This window comes from Acinonyx jubatus, chromosome B1 (genome assembly GCF_027475565.1).
Source record: "Acinonyx jubatus isolate Ajub_Pintada_27869175 chromosome B1, VMU_Ajub_asm_v1.0, whole genome shotgun sequence".
NCBI lineage: Eukaryota > Metazoa > Chordata > Mammalia > Carnivora > Felidae > Acinonyx > Acinonyx jubatus.
The window spans coordinates 77,326,198-77,345,169 of record NC_069382.1 but is presented as its reverse complement, the minus strand read 5'-3'; the positions used below and the strand labels follow the sequence as shown (position 1 = coordinate 77,345,169).

At 41.2% G+C, this 18,972-nt stretch overlaps 1 protein-coding gene across 2 annotated transcripts in view; it reads right to left on the bottom strand.

The window, feature by feature from the left end:
• Window positions 1–18,972, bottom strand: part of NR3C2 (nuclear receptor subfamily 3 group C member 2) — a 345,301-nt gene that overhangs the window by 25,559 nt on the left and 300,770 nt on the right. For both annotated transcript variants that reach the window (XM_053216884.1, XM_053216885.1), the window contains exons 7-8: window positions 15,616–15,746; window positions 9,617–9,774 (exon numbers count right to left, since the gene is read on the bottom strand). In XM_053216884.1, coding sequence (XP_053072859.1) covers window positions 9,617–9,774; window positions 15,616–15,746 — 289 coding nt within the window. The remainder of the gene's footprint in view (window positions 1–9,616; window positions 9,775–15,615; window positions 15,747–18,972) is intronic.

Below are 18,972 nucleotides of genomic sequence, written 5' to 3'. Positions count from 1 at the left end.
CCACATATACTCATTTACACACATGTTCTCACATGACAGAAAGATTCATACTTCCTATTTATAACAGCAATTTTTTCTAAGGAGCTTTACTGGAAAATACCTTGAATTTTCTTCTTTTTACAAAAATATTTTCCCAGTTTGCTTTGTGGATTCTGACTGGTTACTAGAAACTACAGAACATTAACACAAGTTGAATCAATCAGTAGTTTTTCACAATAATCTCCTCGTTGCTATGGCTATTGAAGTTTTCAGACTGTTTGCTGACTGACCTTTCTGCAGCTTCTGACCCCTCATTTGCACAGTGGGAGATACATTGTTTTCTGGTTTGTCCCCTTTGTACCTCTTTTTGCCTCCTTTTTTTTTTTTTTTTTTAGCTCAGCAGCAGCTCCTTTGTAGCCTCTCAGTAAACTTCCTTCTTGGGATCCACTGGCCGTTTCTCCCTCTGGGTTTGGTGCCAGGCCCTGTGTTCTCCACACCAATGCCTGGGCAGTGCCATCTGCCCTCAGGCTTCATGTCTGCCATGTGCTGCCACCTCCCCAGTCTGTATCAGCACTGTCACGCCTCATCTTCTTCTGTATGGAACCCAAAGTCTACCTGACATTTCTCCCTGGATATGCTAATAAGGGCACCTCAAATCAGTACACCCAAAACCTGCTTATCATATCCCCTCCCAAAGTTCCTCCTGCTCAGGCCCCTGGTCAGTTCTGGTTCCACCCCATCCAGCCACCTATGTCCAATTCCCAAGGGGCATCTTCTTTTCTCAATCTCCGTGTCCATTCCACCACATGAATATCTCCTCAGTCCCTTTTCCCTAGCTCTGACTCAATCCCCCATCTCTTCCCCGGATCACTGCACCAGCACCCCAACTGGCCCTTTGTTTCTCTTGCCCTCCACTGATAGATTCTCTAGATCAGCACTGTCCAATAATGGATAGTTGTCAGACTTCCTACGTTGCCCCAAATGGTGGCAACTAACTACATGTGGCCACTGAGCATCTGAAATGTCGCTGGTGCAACTGAGGAACTCAGCTTAAAATTTTACTTAATTTTAATTAACTTCCATGTAAACAGTTGCATGTGACTAATGGTCATTGCACTGCAAAGGGGCAGGTCTAGATTCTCCACAGATGTGCTCAAAATCCCTCAATAGCTCCCTTGAGGTGATTCACAGTTTCTTTCATTGTCTCCATCCTCATTTCTCTCAGTTCTTCCCCGATGCTCTTGGATACAATGAAATTCTCCATGTCTCAAAATCACCATGCTGTCTCTCTCTTGGGATATTAACTCCTTTGGCTACGAGCAGCTTCCTTCCATCTGTCTGGCAAACTCCTACTTTGCCTTTGGGGCTCAGCTCAGCAATCACTTCCCTCACCTCATGCCTTGGGCCTTCTCCACTGTGCCTCTTCCTCTTCCAGATACTCCAACTATGGGCCTTACAGCCCATATTGAGCACCTGTCATGCTGGATTTTAATCCCCAGTTTGATTGTTATACTCCCCATCATACTGCACTCTGAGGTCAAGGATCTAGTCTCCTTTGCTGCTGTTGTATCCTCCGTACCAGTACGGTACCTGGCCTGGTGGAGGCCACTGTACATGTGCCTGTTCTACTGGGACCTCGGGTCCCTGAAGCAGAGCCCCTAAGCAGCACTTCCTTTGCATACCTCTGTGGAGATGATAAACAGGAAGTGTAACTGACATAGGGATGTCTCATTCCACAGGGTCTAAAACAACAGACACCGAAAGATATCTTTTCTTATGCAGTGTCCTGGTTATTGAAATCCTCTTTCCAACAGGTTTAGGAAGACAGTAATTCAGCTATTCTTTTGCCTCTCACAATATGAACTGATCAGAAACCCTAGGGGAGCTTGGAGAGTCACAGTCATGACCACTGACGCTGCCCTTAATTCATGTGTGAACAAAAAAGGAACAGGTAAAGACATCCTTCATATCTGTGGGGAGTTATATCTTCTATCTGGGCTTCATGGCCAATCCTTGAACCACCCAGACCTTTCTATACCACACCCAAAGTCAAATTCCTATTTATCCACAACATTGAAATATTAGAATATTCTGACCTATCTTTTTCCATTTCCCCCCATTCTTATTTTTTCTTACATCCGTTGGATTTTTTTTCAACTCTACGAACATAAAACATGTTCTAAATGAACATTTAAAATAAGCACTCACTGGCAAAACTCACCCAGGACAAAGCATTCTGAATCATGCTATACTCTTTAAATTAAATTTAAATTAAAAATTTATAAAGGCAAATGACAGTCCTTACATACTATATAGAAGTGCAGAAACAGATGCTGTAAACCATTAATAACTGTTCCACTGGTTTCACCAGCTAGACAAAGAGTAAGATTTGCCATGTCAATTATTCATTTAATTTGAAACCTTTACTTATGAAGACTTCTTTTTCAAAAGGGGAGGGTCTTTGCATAATTTGTATCCTCCCTCCACTGGTGCACAAGGCTTTGCTCCCTTCTCTGACTCTGGAATAAACAATTCTTCCTTTATTTAGAAACTTTTTTAGTCATGGTCTTATCAAAGGAGAAGGCAGTGTAACACTGCTAACAATTATATTAAATAATTAAGTTTTGCTCAGTGAAATAGAACTATGGCTTTGAATTTGAACTCTCTTACACACATACACGTGCACACACCCAGGTGTGCTATTGCCAGTACTGTACAAATAGAGAATCAGGAGCGCCTGAGTGGCTCAGTTGGTTAACTGTCTGACTCTTGATTTCAGCTCTGGGTCATGATCTCATGGTTCGTGAGTTCAAGCCCCGTGTCAGGCTCTGTGCTGACAGCCAGAAGCCTGCTTGGGATCTTTTTCTCCCCCTCTCTCTGTCCCACCCTGTGATCTTTCTCTCTCAAAATAAATAACCATTAAAAAAAAATAGAGAATCAAATAGTGTCATTTCCTTGTCACCTGAGCAACAGGAAGAGAGGGAAATCTCTCTCCTCGTGCTGCAGCAGCATGGTCAGCCTTTTTTCATTGCTAGCAGTATTCTGGTAACACCTGAGGCAAGGGTTTATGGTTCGCCAGGATCAATCATCCTCATGGTCACCTCACCGCAATCATTCCATCATCAAATACCTTTAATCCTTTTAGCGAATCAGAAAGTGGTTCAAACACACCCCAACGCGTTTGTAACAATACCAATCTCCCCCGGTAAATGTGTAGCTGATGTGTGCACCAGGACCTGAAGTACCGTGGAAATGCTTTAGGACTGACTTAATTCTATTAACTCACTACCAGATAACTTTTGTGCTTCCTGCCCCATTCTGTGGAATGATCTTTACTGCCTATTTCCCTGCTTGATCTGGCCAACTTTTAGACTGTCATTTCCTTGAAGGTACATGCTATGTCTCAAAGGTTTGGGTGTCTCTGTATTTAAAAGTAAATTAAGGGGAACCTGGGTGGCTCAGTCAGTTAAGGGACCGACTTCCGCTCAGGTCGTGATCTCATGGTTCGTGGGTTTGAGCCCCGCATTGGGCTCTCTGCTGTCAGCACAGAGTCTGCTTCGGATACTCTGTCTCCCTCTCTCTATGCCCCTCCTCTGCTCTCTCTCTCTCAAAAATAAACAAACATAAAAAAAAAAAAAGTAACAAGTAAATTAAAACTGCCTGATGGAAGGTTTTTGGTGGTACAGAGACATGCTTCTGAGGAAATTCTAACAAAGTATGGGAAAAGGGGATGCAAAGGGGTGAATGTTTGTTTGGTGCTTGCTATGTGGTAAATGCCTTATGCAGTACCTGTGTTATTGCATTCAGTCCTAAAAATTCCCTATAAGGTGGATACTATTCCTGTTTTATAGTTGAAGAAACTGAGGGTGGAAAATTTAAGTGCCCAAGTTTACTGAGTGAAATGGTGGTGCCGCACCACAGGCCATCCCCAGGGGTTCCATTTCTGTGGTGGGCTCCTATTTTGGTCTCAGAACACTTCCCGAGGAGAAGCTGATTGGGAAGATGTAAACCAGAATCAAATGTGAAAGAAAGCGGGCTGCCCAAATGGTGGACCGAGCCAAACTTGTGGCTGGCATTCTTCAGCGTGCGGTAAGAAATGCTGAAAATAGGTTTGCGTCGATCTCAAAACCACCTATAGTGTAATCACGATGGAAATTACCACTACCACAGCCCGGATGCAAAAGCACCCACTAATTAAATGAGCAATGAGAATCTCAAAATAATTTGCTAATAGTCTCGACTGCTTGCAGCAATATCTCTTTTGTTGGTGACTGTGTCACTGAAACTTAACGCCCTCTTCATGTAGAGCATGAAGTCTCCCCAGTGTGCACGTGTAGCATTTACTGTATCACCAGATGTTCTGCTCCTCACCCCCCCTCATCCCCCCACCTCGCAGAAGGAAAACCTTGGCTCCGAGAGAAAAGCCACTTCAGTTGTTGAGCATTCTCTCTGGAACCACAGAAGGCAATTATTCAGCAACATGGCCCTCAGAGTGTTTCCTTTTGTCACACAGAGAACAGCCTCTAAGTGATACGCCAGTGCCTGCCCAGGTTCTTACCTGGATTTAACGATCGTCCGCAGAGACAAAAGCCTCCACACTTAAGTCTGCTCAGCTTACACTGAGGCAGACCCAACATTATGTTTTGGGAACTGCTAAACATGCGTGCCACTTTAATACAGCGCCAGGTTTCACTGCCTTCAAGATGCAACCGCGTGCCTCACGAAAACAACGCATTCCACAAGATGCCAGGGAAGATCCAAAGGAGTCTGGAGAGCTGGAACACGGTGCAGCTGTTTTTAATGTTCCTCGTTGCTAGTTTTCTGATCTGCAAAGATGCAGACCGGCCTAAAACTGAGCAGCTGCTCTGAGCTTGAAGCTTTCCTTCACCATGATGGTGGTGTGAAAAGTACTAGACAGTGAGTCAAGAGGGCTCAGGTGCACTGGCTACCTATGGACCCTCCAAAATCACTCTCTGGGTCTCTGTCTCTTATGAAATAGAGATTCTCTGAAATCCCCCTCTCCCCCCCACAAGCCTTCCAGGACGCCTGCCTGGCACAGCTGACTCCTGTAACTTTTCAATTAGACTTATTATCAACTCAGAATAAACAGCAGTGAGTCCACATCCACAACTAATGGCACGCTCACCTCATCGGAGCTCCCAAACACAACGCCTGTGTAGTGCCGTCTGGGTGCCCTGGGCAGACTACAAGCTCCTGGAGGTCAGGCTTTGGGTTTCTTCCCCTGAGTATGCTGCCTTGCACTTTCAGATATGAAAACATTTGTTGAGTAAGCGGAACATCTTCCCCCATCAAACAAATGGGATTCCTAAGGACAGGTATTCTATTCACACTTGCACCTGCGGTTCCAGAACAGGGTGGGGACTCACTGGCACAGGAAAGAATGCAACTCATGTGCTCTCCAAGGTTCTACTGCCCAGATGGCCAGTTCTGGTGCCTAATTACTTTCTGCTGCATGCATATTGTGCTCCAGCCACCTGCCTAGAATCTAAGCTATCTGAGGGTTGGGTTGGTGTCATGTATTTATTTTGTATCCCCTGTAGCCCTGTCAATATTGCTAGGCACCAGGCCCCTTTTTTTCTAGTATATATGTTGAAATAAAGTTATCACAATAGTATGACCTTGAAACTAATAGAAAAAGGCCTCTAAAAAGTACTATTAATATCATTTAACATTTACTAACAGTTCTACACAAAGATCATAATATAATCCTTGACCTCTATGAATGAACAGAAGTTACCAATAAATTTATCAGAAATGTGCTTCTTTCACATAGAAAATTAGTCACCAGTCTTAGCAATAGCTAGAGAATGACTATTAATGATCAATTCTCTTTAGAAGAATAAGAAATCTGTATGCTTTACAAATACCACCCAAACATTTACAATGCAAAAATATATCTATTCCTAGCCGCCTGCCCACAGCTGCTTTCTTTGAAACATTCTTTGGGGAAAGATTGATGTTCAGGAGGATTATGATTCATTAAAGTTGCTGACCGATTCAAATAGCTGCCAACCTATTTTTTCCGAGAATGTTCCTTTCACTCACCTTGGCACCATTCTGCCAACACACGTGTGCACCATGTGGGAGAAATCCACATGTCCTGAGATCTATGGACATGTGTCCTGAGGGGTGGCATGCTATGCACGCTATTTAAGCAGAACTTTGATTTGATTCATAGGGTTCTTATTTGTGCGAACCTCAGGAACAAATGCTCTTTTTCCACAAGGTGACCAAAACTAGGCTTGAGCACAGAGCCAGTCATTGTGCAGCTCTTTGTTCCCTGGAAGAAAATTCCACAAATGTTGATTCACTAATTTACTCTAATGAAAAAGCTGTAGGCAGTCTCAAGTCTGAGTAAGCGTGAATGTTAGAAAGGTCCCTCTAGACTTACAATGCGTTTTTCAATGTTCTGTCTAGAACAGGAATATAAATAGAGCGTTCAAGATGCTTCTGTTGGGCTACTTCTAAGAGCAGATATTTTTGATAATTTAAAACGAGGGTTTCAGAATTAAAATGACAGCAGTGATTCCCCAAAGAAAGTTCTCCTTCCAGCTATGGTGGAATAAGGAGGATTGGATTCACTCTTCCACAAGAAAAAAAAAATGCTCTGAGAAATACATTAAAAAAAAATGGTTTTTAAGACACTCCATATCTGTCAATGAAGGAGAGTGATCTCTAGAAGACAACAGGAGAAAAGCTTTGTGACACTGGCCTGGGCCAAGACTTCTAAAAACAAGATTCATGAAAGAAAGAAACAATCACTTGGACTCTATTAAAAAAAATGGGAAACTGCTCTTCAAGAGACATTGTTAAGAAAACGAAGATAAGCCACAGACTGGGAGGAAATACTTGCAAATCATAAATCTGATAAAGGACCCGTATCTAGAACTTTTAAAACTCAACAATCAGAAAGCAATCCAACTTTTAAGAATGAGTGAAACAGCTGAATAGACAACTAACAGAAGATGACATAAAGATGGCAAATAAGCACACGAAAAGATCACTAATCATGAGGGAGATGCAAATTAAAACCACAGTGAGATACCACCATGTAGCTATTAGAATGGTTAAAATTAGAAAGACTAGCCATAACTGCCAGCAAGGAAGTGGAGTAGTCTGCACTCACACGTCTTAAGCGGATGTACAACTGGACAAGCACTTTGGAAGACAGTTTGTCAGTCTAACAAAAAAGGAAAACACACATACCATATGACCCAGGCATTCTACTACTAGCTAGCTCTTCACCCAAGAAAAAGAAAGCAATGTCCATACAAGACTTGTACACAAATTTCAGTGCAGCTTTCTATGTTACAATCCCTAATCTGGAAACAACCTAATGTCCATCAACAGGCGACCGGACTAGCAAACTGTGCAATATCTGTATGGTGGAATGAACTAGTGATATGTGCATTAGCATGGATGAATCTCAAAATAATTATGCTAAGTGAAGAAAGGCAGACAAAAAGAAAAAAAAGCACAGTACATACTGCATGATTCCATGTATGTGAGACTTGGGAATATAGAAGTCCAACTTGCCAGAAAGCAATACAGAAAGCAACTGGGGAGCAGGAGGTGGAAGTAAAGGTTAAAAAAGGGGCACAAGGAAATTTTTCGGGTAATAAATGTTTGTTATCTTGATGGTGATGACAATTTCATGGGTGTATACTGTGTCACATTTCCCAAAGGCACGCTTTAAGAATGTTCAGTTTAGGGGCGCCTAGGGTGGCCCAGTCAGTTATGCGTCCGACTTTGGCTCAGGTCATGATCTCGCGGTTTGTAAGTCTGAGCCCCACGTTGGGTTCTGCGCTGACAGCTCAGAGCCTGGAGCCTGCTTCAGATTCTGTGTCTGCCTCTCAAAAATAAACCTTTAAAAAAATGTTCACTTTACTGTGTATCAATTATATCTTGATTAAAAAAATACTAAAAGGACCCTTTTTCCCTCGGGGAATTTTGCAGAATATCATCATTTATGATATAGCCATTTGGGTCAAGCAGTCACTGAGTTCCGATCTTGTGCCAAGCATGGCACTGAGAAAACCAAGCTGGCAGAGGACAGTCGGACACACTGACCACTGGGGTGGACTCTAAGTGTTTCCACAAGGCCACTTTGCTTAAGGCACACAGACTCTGAAAGGCTGTGGATAAGCAAGTTTTAACTTTGGTCGTCAGTCTCCTTACACGCAAATTGCTTCAAAATGTATCAGCTATTATCATACGTTGCAATGATGACACATTACATACCAATCTTGATATTGCACTTGTGCCTGTCCATACGTTTGAACACATATGAGAATTCATCAAGAAGGAACCACAAAAACCCATTCGGAGTGCACTAGAAAGGACTTTCAACAAAACTGACAGAAGAAAGTAAATGTACTACTGGTTCTTGTGCAGATGACCTGCCCTCCAGGCACTGTTTTTCTCTGTTCCCCATGTGAGTTGTGTTCTCTAGAGCTGTGTTTGCCATCATTTTCTCGTCCTAAGATTTTCCATTAGGCCATGCTCTTTAGGCCACTGACAATTAGCAAAATTATCACTGAATTCACCTTGTGGGAATGTGACCCATCACATGAAAAGTTGAGAGAAAGCAAAATCAATGTGATATGTATGGAGTCTTTGGTGTAAAACACCGGAAAATGACATTCTTTATCAATCAAACCACAGAGACGCCACATTCCACTGGCATAAACAAAATTTTAAAGGATGACTCATTATTTCAATAGTAGTATTGTTATAATACCAGCCATGGAGCCTGGCAACATTTTTCTGAACAACGGAGAAATATTTGAATTCTTATACAAATCATATGGGCTGAACTTGGGTAATAACTTTTCCAGAAGAAAGTATGAAAACCTCACAAATATCAAAAACTAAATCAGCATGACTGTGTACAACTTTTTTTTTTGAGCCAGAACTAGAGAAAACTGCTCACAAAGTGAAACAAGAAGCATATTTCAAGTGACATAACAAAGCAAGTTATCCAAATCGATATTTTGTAGAAACTGCTAACAAACACCTCGACTACATCTATAATTGATTGATTTAGAAACAAGCTCAGAATTTACTTTCTATATTTACGTAAGACAAGAAAGGTGACTCCCGTGAGGAATGAATATAGGATTCAAAATTTGGCAAAGATTGAGATGATCCCAGTTGGCCCTAGACCACTAATAATGTTTTGGGAAGATTGGGTTATTAGATTAACAGTTGTAGAAGATGGACGCTATTTGTGCAATGTTAAAGCAAACATTTTTATTAACCAAACATTTCCTAAATTGTAAGCAGAAATGTGAAACTTGATCTGACACCTGTAGCAAATCTGAGGGCTTTCCCTGGCCCAGGACACAGAGGTTTTGCCATTATGGTCCATAGTACTCTTACCCTGCTCAGAATGGAAAAGAGCCACACCCTTTACTTTAAATGAGGTTTGTTTCAAAGGTTATCTGAAGGAAATTTCCTTTCTAATCAGTTCTCACCTCTTGCTGCCTCCCACTGGATAATTTACCTCTCTTCTTCCCAAAGCCCTGAGAACTCTTTCTCCCCTCTCCACTGTTTGGTCAACAGTGTGTGTGATTGTTGATCCTTCATTTAACAGGCACCAAGAGGCTCTACTTACGTCATGCATGGAGTCCAAAAGCTTGGTCAACTGGTAGAACCTTTGCCAGCTCTGCCCAGAGTTGTTGGGACACTTAGTTACCATCTTCCTCAGTTCTTTGATGTAATTTGTCCTCATTTCTTCAAATGCAGCCTGGCTTTTGAGGCCATCCTTTGGAACTGTGTTTAAGGAATACAGACATGTAAATTCCCAGGATGGGAAACAGCTCTAACAATGGTGTAGAATATTTTGGGGTTTTTAGGCTCATACTTTTAGATTGATACTGAATCGTAATTAATTGCACTTATAAATAAATATGGCAGTTATCTACTGGTGAAGTCTTGTTCACATCCATATATGAAAGAATAGTAACTGCTATTTATTGGATGTATATTAATATACACCTTGCATATATTAACTTGATCTTGACATCAATTTTATGACATAACCATTATTCTCATTTTACAGATGAGGGAATTGAAGACTGGAGGTTTAATCCTGCCCAAGAAACACAATAAATAAATGGCTGAGAAGGAACAGAAACCTAGGTCAATTTCCAAAGCCTGCCTCATCACCACAATGCTACACTGCCTTGTGCCCTGTCATCAAAGTTTCTTATGAATCCTAACTTGCAAGTACTTCATAGGTAAGAAAATACACTTTGATTTTCCAGGACAACTGGAAGAGCCAACAGTCTAAGCCGGGGCTAGAATTAGAAAGCAACATCTCCATATCCATATTCAAATATCAAAGACACTTGGGGATACTGGCCATCTACCAAGGGGGAGGCCAGGCATGCTGAGAAGTGCTTTCTATCTTCTTTGTACCAGGATCCTATGAGCAGTTGGGCATGGTCACGTGGCCTTCCAGACAACCTGGTGGTGGTGCTGTGCACTGGTTTGCGTGTGCAAAGGAGTAACACAGCGGTGGCTCTGCGTGCAAGGCAGAATCGAAAACTTTTCGGAGAATAAACCACGTTCACCTTATCTGTGATGATGTGGAAAATGAAGCATCACATTTTCTTTTGTGTGGTGGCTGGTGTTTACTTTTATTTGGGATTCAGGGCTTGGAAACATATCAAGTGTTTCTGTGACCTGCTGAAGGGAGATGCTTTGTCCCAGGACACACGTGAAAGCACTTTACAGAGGAAAGGCGCTCCTGTGCCTGGAAGGAGGTGTACGTAGGGCAGAGTGTAAACTAAAGTAGTCCCTTTGAAAATCTACTTTCGTGTTTGCTTTCTTTCTACTATAGCCAATAGTGATATGCATGCTTTAACTTTGAAAAATGAAATCACTTAGGACTTTATTTTTAGGAGATGAAGATCTAAAGAAAATTCATCTTGTGAAATTAATGTTCTGAGTTTGAAACTGCTCTTATTTTCACTTCTTAATTATACAGCATGTTTGTTAATTTATCATAACTGGGATAAATAATAATTCACTTGGGTCATCAGCCCTTTAGAACAGCTAAGTACATTTTTGAGTATTATGAGGACCCTGGAAACCTGAAATACTGCTGCTTCCAAATTAAACCCTGGCTGTCCCGTACAAAAATATGGATTATCTTGCAAATTAAATTCACATATTATGTTAACAGTCTTCTCGAGTTTAATTATTGAGGCTTTGGTTTGTGGTTTATCTAAGTCTATTTTTGTGGGGAAAAAATAAATCCCTAATAGTAATTGCACAAATTCCCGAGACTGCCACAAGAGTGGCTGTGGTTTCAAATATTTGACATTCATGTCAAAAGTTAAATGCCATCTATTATATAACAAATAGTTTGTTTTCTTTAAAAATAAAGCCTTGTTTTAAAAGTATAAAAAATATGAAGGATGGTAATAACCAGGATGTTAATAGTCAAACTTTAGATCTACTTTCTACCAAACTTTTAATGTTAACTGAAAACTTTCTGAAAGAAACTGAATGTCTGCAAATACTTTGCAAACAGTGCCCACCCACAGGTTATCATTTATTTTTTTAAGTTATAAAATATTATGGAGTAAACCTTTTGCTTTTCAGTATATTTATGGATAACATCCTATACATTAAAAAACTACCTATGGGGCGCCTGGGTGGCGCAGTCGGTTAAGCGTCCGACTTCAGCCAGGTCACGATCTCGCAGTCCGTGAGTTCGAGCCCCGCGTCAGGCTCTGGGCTGATGGCTCAGAGCCTGGAGCCTGTTTCCGATTCTGTGTCTCCCTCTCTCTCTGCCCCTCCCCTGTTCATGCTCTGTCTCTCTCTGTCCCAAAAATAAACGTTGGAAAAAAATAAAAAATAAATAAAAAAAAAATAAAAAACTACCTAAAATTAGAATGGAGTGAATAAATTTCACTACTATATTTCACTACTATTTGGTATATCCACTAAAATCCACCAAGACCTTCATATGGATAGTCCTGTATCGGAAATTCTCAAGATTATAAACAACTTATGTCAAATATTACTTATATATTATCTGTAACTGAAATATATTGTACCAATTTCCCAGCCAGATTTTTTAGGAGTTGAAGCAAACCCACAAATAAGGAGAACTTAAGCAGAACCTCAAATTTTGGAGGTCGGCCCAGATTTTCTGAATTTACTTATTAAATACAGCAGGGCTGCTGGAAATCATCCAAAATCTATGGGCTGGAGAAGAGCAAAGAGACAATTGGGATAGAGGGTCGTCTGTTTTCCTCCATAAGCATTAAGAACACAAGATTCTCTCAATGTCATTGGTAAAGACATTCTTGATACACTGGACATTAGGTGTACAATTTAACATCCTAAATAAGAAGAACAATTTTCACACATTCTGTCATACATTAGCAAAATAAGCTTACTAAAGCCTGCAGCTCTATGATTCATACAATTCTTTACTTATGTTTTCTTGCCTTTTTATTTTGCTTTTCCAGCATCTACAAAACCCAGAATTGAAAGTATTGAGCTAGTTGGAAACTAATAAATTAATTCGGGTAGCTTCAAAATGGTATCAGAATTGATTAAAGGCTGACTGATTAAATGGTATAAAAGGATAAGACACCAATTAAGATTGAGTAGTCAGGATTTGTAAAGAATTGGTATCATGAGCATTTTTTAGAAAAAAATACTTTATTTAAATTCTATCACCCATTTTATCTATCTATAGCTATATATTTATGTCTGTATCTATATCTACATCTATATCAATCTAAAACATTTTTCAAGCCAGTAATGGTTAATGACCTTGCTTGGAAAGGGGAATAAAATCACGGTCACCGAACTTATAGATTCCAGTTATATTCCAAAAGGATAAATCAGGAACATCAGAAATCTCGAGGAAGGACAGAGTGGGGAGAAAGAGCCTGGTTCTACTGACCCTGCAGAGGAGGGCTGCAAACACAACCCTACAGGAGACTGCCTGAGTGTAATTAGTGAGGAATGGTAAGGCCTGCGGCAAACAGGAGAGAGCATGCCCTGCCCTGGGCGATCAAATTCAATGAAAATAAAACAAGACAAAAGGCCAAAAGCAACCTAAATTCCTGTGCAGGCCAAACAAAACACAGCTGTGAAGTGCTGGTCCCACCTCCCTACCAGGCTGCTGTTTTGCCCCCTTCCTGGGAGCCTGAGTCTGGCCCACTAACCGATCCACTCTTCCTGTCACACTCCTATGCCACCAGCCTGCCTTTACACCCTTTGCTCCCTGCTCTGGGGGCCAGCATGAACAACACTGGATGTGAAGTCCAAAGCCATGGGTTTGAGTTCTAACTCACAGAGGATACTGAACAAAAACACTTGTGTGCCTCCTTTTTGTTAACTTTAGAATGGGGCCATCAATCTCAGAGGGTTGTGTGAAGCATTAAACTAGATAATATACGAACACTTCAACAACTGCAAGGTGCTAACCATAGGGAAGCAGACGCTTATCCACAGTCGCTGTGGCATCCCCTCTTCCTGCTCGTCACTACTTGATTCAGGCTAACTCCTCCTCAGATCCAGTCCCTCTTTGCTGGAAATAACATCTCGTCTTACCCCTTCTGTCCTTGGCTAGTGATGCCACTTCCTCCCAAATGACTCTACTCAAAACTGCCCCTTCTCCCATGTCCCTGATTCATGGACCAAGGTGGCGGGGAGTGGTGCTGGGCAGGCACTGGATTCTCTTTTCTGCTTCTAGGTGGTCACTCAACAATCTCTCATCCCTTGAAGTCCATGTCATTCGCCCTGGCATCCAGAACATTTCTGTTTCCCCAGCGGCCACAGCACTTGGCTTAGACATTTCTTCTCCATACTGTCTCCTGCCATCGCTCTCATCTGATGTAAACTTACTCAAGTTTTATCCCCTCAGTTTGAAAATGTCTGTGTCGTTGCCCAAGGAAGAAGTACTCAACATCGTTGCCAAGGCTAATCCTGTCCTGTGTTGTCTCTCTGGCACCTTATGTCATCAACCTCTCTTCTCTCATACTTGGTTCCAGAAGCCTAGAAAAGCTTCCCATCAATCTGCAAGTCCTTGGCCATCTGGCAGCTGCTCGATGTCTAATGGTCAACTCTAGTAGGCTTCTCTCTGAGCTCTCAAGTTTTCTCCTGGGGAAGCTTTGCTCTTAGTCATGCCCCTTTTGGAAACCAGTACTTGGATCCCAGTTTCTCTGCTTCTCTGACAGTCCCATCTCTGTCTTTTTGGTCCTGCCATCTTCCTTTCATGTAAGTCAACTGGATCATTCCTCTTCTTTCTGTGCCCCGGCAACCCCACTCCCCATTTTACTTTAGATGACAATTTTCTATGAGGATCATCCCACATTCATATCTCAATCCCCAAATCTGTCTTCTGAGTTCCAGTCCCCAATTCTCCTTATCTTTTGGCCTATTAGGATACATCTGAAAATTAACCCATTTGAAACAGAACTCAGTTTATAAAACTCCAGCAAATCTTCTCTGAGTCCCAACATAAACATGTTCCTCTTAATGGTATGACTGCCGTCTTAGTCATTTCTCCATGCTCAAAACCTGTGTCACTTCTGATCCATATCCTTTTTATTTCCTCTTCTAGTCGGCTGCCAGTTCTGCAGTGTTTCTTGAATCCATTTGCTCCTGTCCATCATACCATCATCATTTAGGTCATTATTTCAACAGCTCACAGCAGGTCTCTGTGCTTCTAAGCTGGCTAAATTCTCTTTGCTTCTCGGCCTCCCCTTAACTTTGCCCTTTAATCTAGTCTAGCGCCAGATACATCTTCATAAAACACAAAACACAGCTTAAGTCACGTCATCCCACTGCTCAAAGCCTGTGGTGTTGCACTCCTCCGCCCACCCAATAAGGTCAGGTGGCTTCTGCAGGCATTGAATATTCTGGTCCAACCTACACCCCAACCTTATTCCCCACTCCTCTCCAACCAAATATAGCCTGATACCCCTTGAAAAATTAATTAAATTAATACAGAAATAAGATAGAAATTTAGAACTTAATTGGCAAAACAACTTTTCCAAAACTAAGTTCTATTGCCTGGATATGCTTTCCCACATTTCCACAATCCCTCACATCATCCCCTCATGGGAATGCCATCTCAGACCTCATATCCAATTCATTATCCTTGCCAAGTTCTCCAAGATTCAGCTTCACCGTGACTCGCTCCTTGGTCCCCAGAACAAAACATGCTTCTCCCTTTTTTGAGCCATCACGACATTCTTTTATCTTCTATAATGATTGGAGTATCCCTTTCTGCAGTGTATTAAAATTATCTTTGAATCTATCTTATAGTAAAACTCTCTGAGGGCAGAAACTGCACCTCATTCACTCCTGTAGTTCCTGATCTGCCTAATCCTCCCATGCATATATAACAGACACTTAATATATATTTAGTAGTTAGGTGGATGAAGGAATATGCTCCTTCTTTACCCAAAGCTTCATACTCTCCATGTAACTTAGTTCATTCACTAAAGACCAAAGCCCCTCTCCCACCTCCTCAGAAAATTTTTTATACCTACTACTTGACACTGTAAACAGGCTAATCTCCTAAAGGTAAGATTATTGAATAATGTAGAAAAAGGGCCCAAGTGGACATCAGCTTACTTGTGCTTAGAAGCAGCAACACTTTCATTATGGTGTATTCTTCAAAGGTAAGCTGCAGTCGAACAAACTGAAGGCTGATTTGGTGCATCCCCTGGCACAATTCGTACATGGCGGACTGATGCATCTTCTCTCTGCAAAGGAAATGAAGAAAATGTCTGAGAATACAAGGTTCATGATCAAACCCAGACTGGTGGCCCAAGGCAGCTTAATAAGAGATCTGACTCAGAGTTTTCCTTTGGAAACGCTTCAACATGGAGCAGATACGTATTTGAAAGACAAGTTAGATTTCACACCGATTGGCAAACTGCTTCTAGGCCAACACTGCCATCCCATTTACTAGTACCCTGCAACCATGTATCAGAAGCACTGAAACCAAACTTTTTCGAAGGGTGGCATTATATAATTTTATGTCAAGAGTAAGGATGACTGTGTTGTGTTATATAGCAGAGAGGCCATTGTGATGTGGGGTAAAGCCCACAAACTTCTGTTCCTTTTGAGATACCAAGTGCTTATTAGCATTTTGATAAACTGTATTAGATGCTGTGAACACAGGACAGTGATGATCAGTCCTGTCTCCACATGGACCATCCTCGTGGAGGTCATGAAACACGACGGTTAACTGTTTGCAGCAATACATTCCAAAAGGAAACTGGACAAAATTTTTAAATGTGAGAACCTTGAATAGAATCTTTCCGATAAAGGCAAAAAGCAAGATGGGGGTTTGGGGCAATATATGCACATTTTCATGGAAACAACCAATCTTCTCCTTCCACCAAATCCAAATGTTTCCCTAAACATCTACATTATGTAACAACAGAAGTCACCATTGTCCCTTTCCATGAGAAGTAAGCAAGCATCAGCTCATTTTTAAGATTTTTCTTTCTCAAAGTCATAAATCTTTCGGGAGGGCCTGGGTAACTATTGCTTTATGATGACCAGAACTTAATAACAGAAAAAGAGACTATTAGTGAAAAATGGGAACAGACTTGACAAAGGCCAAAGAAACAGAAAAAAAAGGTCAATGATGGCTGATAGATTTCCAAGGGTGACTGATGGCAGGTAGGAGTCTGTGGGACAGCAACATTGCGATACAGCTCCCAGGATGCATTCCTGGGTTCCCCTCACTGGCAGAAACCCTTTGATCTCAACTCTGAAAGCCACCTGCACAGAACCCAAAATGGAACACAGAACATTTTCTTTCCATTATTATTATATGTCTTTTGTCTCCCAGAAGCTGGAAGATATTCTTAATTAAATAGATGTTTCAAACACACACACACACACACACACACACACACACACACACACACACACACACACATAGCAGGAGCCTAGGCATCCACTATCCAGAACTAACAATGTAAATAAATGCTAATGTTTTTTTGTCATATTTACTGCAGATCTTTAAAAATTAAACATGGTGGAGTTACAGCCTGCTCTGTCTTCCTTCTGGTTCCCATTCATCTTCCTTCAAGAAGGGCACTCGTGCACGTTGGGGGATCTACTGTTTCCTCTCAGATGTGCATATTTTACTACCACATGTATGTATCTGTAAAAACAGCATACAGTACCTGATTTGTTTTATGTAAATTTGAGATTAGATATACACATTCTTCTGCAACTTATTTTCATTCAATGTTGTAATTCTGAGATGCATCTATTTTAATACAGGTAACTGTAATTTAATTCATTGACACTGGTGCAAGTTTTGTTTGTTTGAATATATTACAATTTACTTATACATCCCACTGCCAATGGCCACTTGGGTTGTTTCCTCTTTATCACTATCAAGAATGATGCCCAAGGTATACCTTGTGCATTAATCTAGGATGTACAATGACAGCAGAATTGCTGAGTCACAGATAAGCACACATCTGCTGCTTCCATTCCAACCAGTAAGAGATAAGAATTTCCTTTTATTCCACATCCCTGGCAATACTTTTCATTATCTAATTTAAAATTTGTTGCCAACTGATGGGGGTTGAAAGGATAGCCCCATTGGTGCTTTTACTTGCATTCCCATTAACACCAGTCTGCTGAACATTTTTCAAATGCTTTTTGACCATTTGGGTTTCTTGTTTGGTGATGTGTCTCTCCATATCTTTATCCATGTTACTGTTAAGCTTTTTCCCCTTCTATCACTAAGCAACACTACCTTTATTCTTAGTATTTTTTTTGGCCTTAAATTTTTTTTTCTGATATTAATTTTGTTTCTTCCTTTCTCCTTTCCTGTCTCTTATTTTCTTCTGCTCTCTTTAGAATTTCCCTGGTAGACCCTAATTATATTTCACATGTCTCTTACCAACAGCAAAAAAAAAAAAAAAGAAAGAAAAAAGGATTTAAAAAATCTGAGAGTCTGTGTATTTTAACAACTTAGTTTAACCTGTTTTCCTTTATCAAGATTACTGATGTTTTACGATTTTTTTTTCTATCACTCTAACTTTCCTCTTTTCCTTCTTTCTTGCCACTTTCCTTCCTTTTACTGAATTGATCCGGCTTAAAAAAAAAAAAATCCCCCTTTGCAGGGTGCCTGGGTGGCTCAGTTGGTTAAGCGGTTATTCAGATTTCACCTCAGGTCATGATTTCACAGCTCGTGGGTTCAAGCCCTGGACGGGACAGGCTCTGTGCTGACAGCTCGGAGTGTGGGGCCTGCTTCGGATTCTGTGTCTCCCTCTCTCTCTGCCCTCCCCCCCACAACCTTGTGCTCTCTATCAAAAATAAACATTAAAAAAAAAAAATCCCCCTGTGCTCCAGGAATGGATTCAGAAGGTACACATTTTATTTTTACTCTTTAATTATCATGTTGTGAATTTGTATACTTAAAAATTGAAAGTTAATCCATAGCTTTTCCATGAGAAACACACAAACAAGTAGAATACCTTTGGTCTACTGTTTCTAGTCCTCCATGTTACTGCTCTTTAGAATTTACATTACACCGTTTTTCACATTTCCCCTGAAATCAGCCCATCTCTCTTCACACCCACATGCCCGTCTGTCTCATTTTGATGTGTTTCTTTGGTCCCCATTGTTCCCTGTACTTCACTCCATCCTTCTGGGTTCGATTTCTTACATATTAAAGAATATTTTCTCATAATTCTTTCAACAGCGGTCAATCACTGAAAGTTCAAGTCTTTCAGTCTTGATTTGTCTGAAAATGCCTTTATTTTACCTTCATTCTTTAAAAAGTTAGAGGGGCACCTGGGTGGCTCAGTCAGTTAAGCATCCGACTTCAGCTCAGGTCATGATCTCCCGGTTTGTGAGTTTGAGCCCCTTGTGGGGCTCTGTGCTGACAGCTCAGACCCTGGAGCCTGCTTCGGATTGTGTCTCCCTCTCTCTCTGCCCCTCCTCTGCTCACGC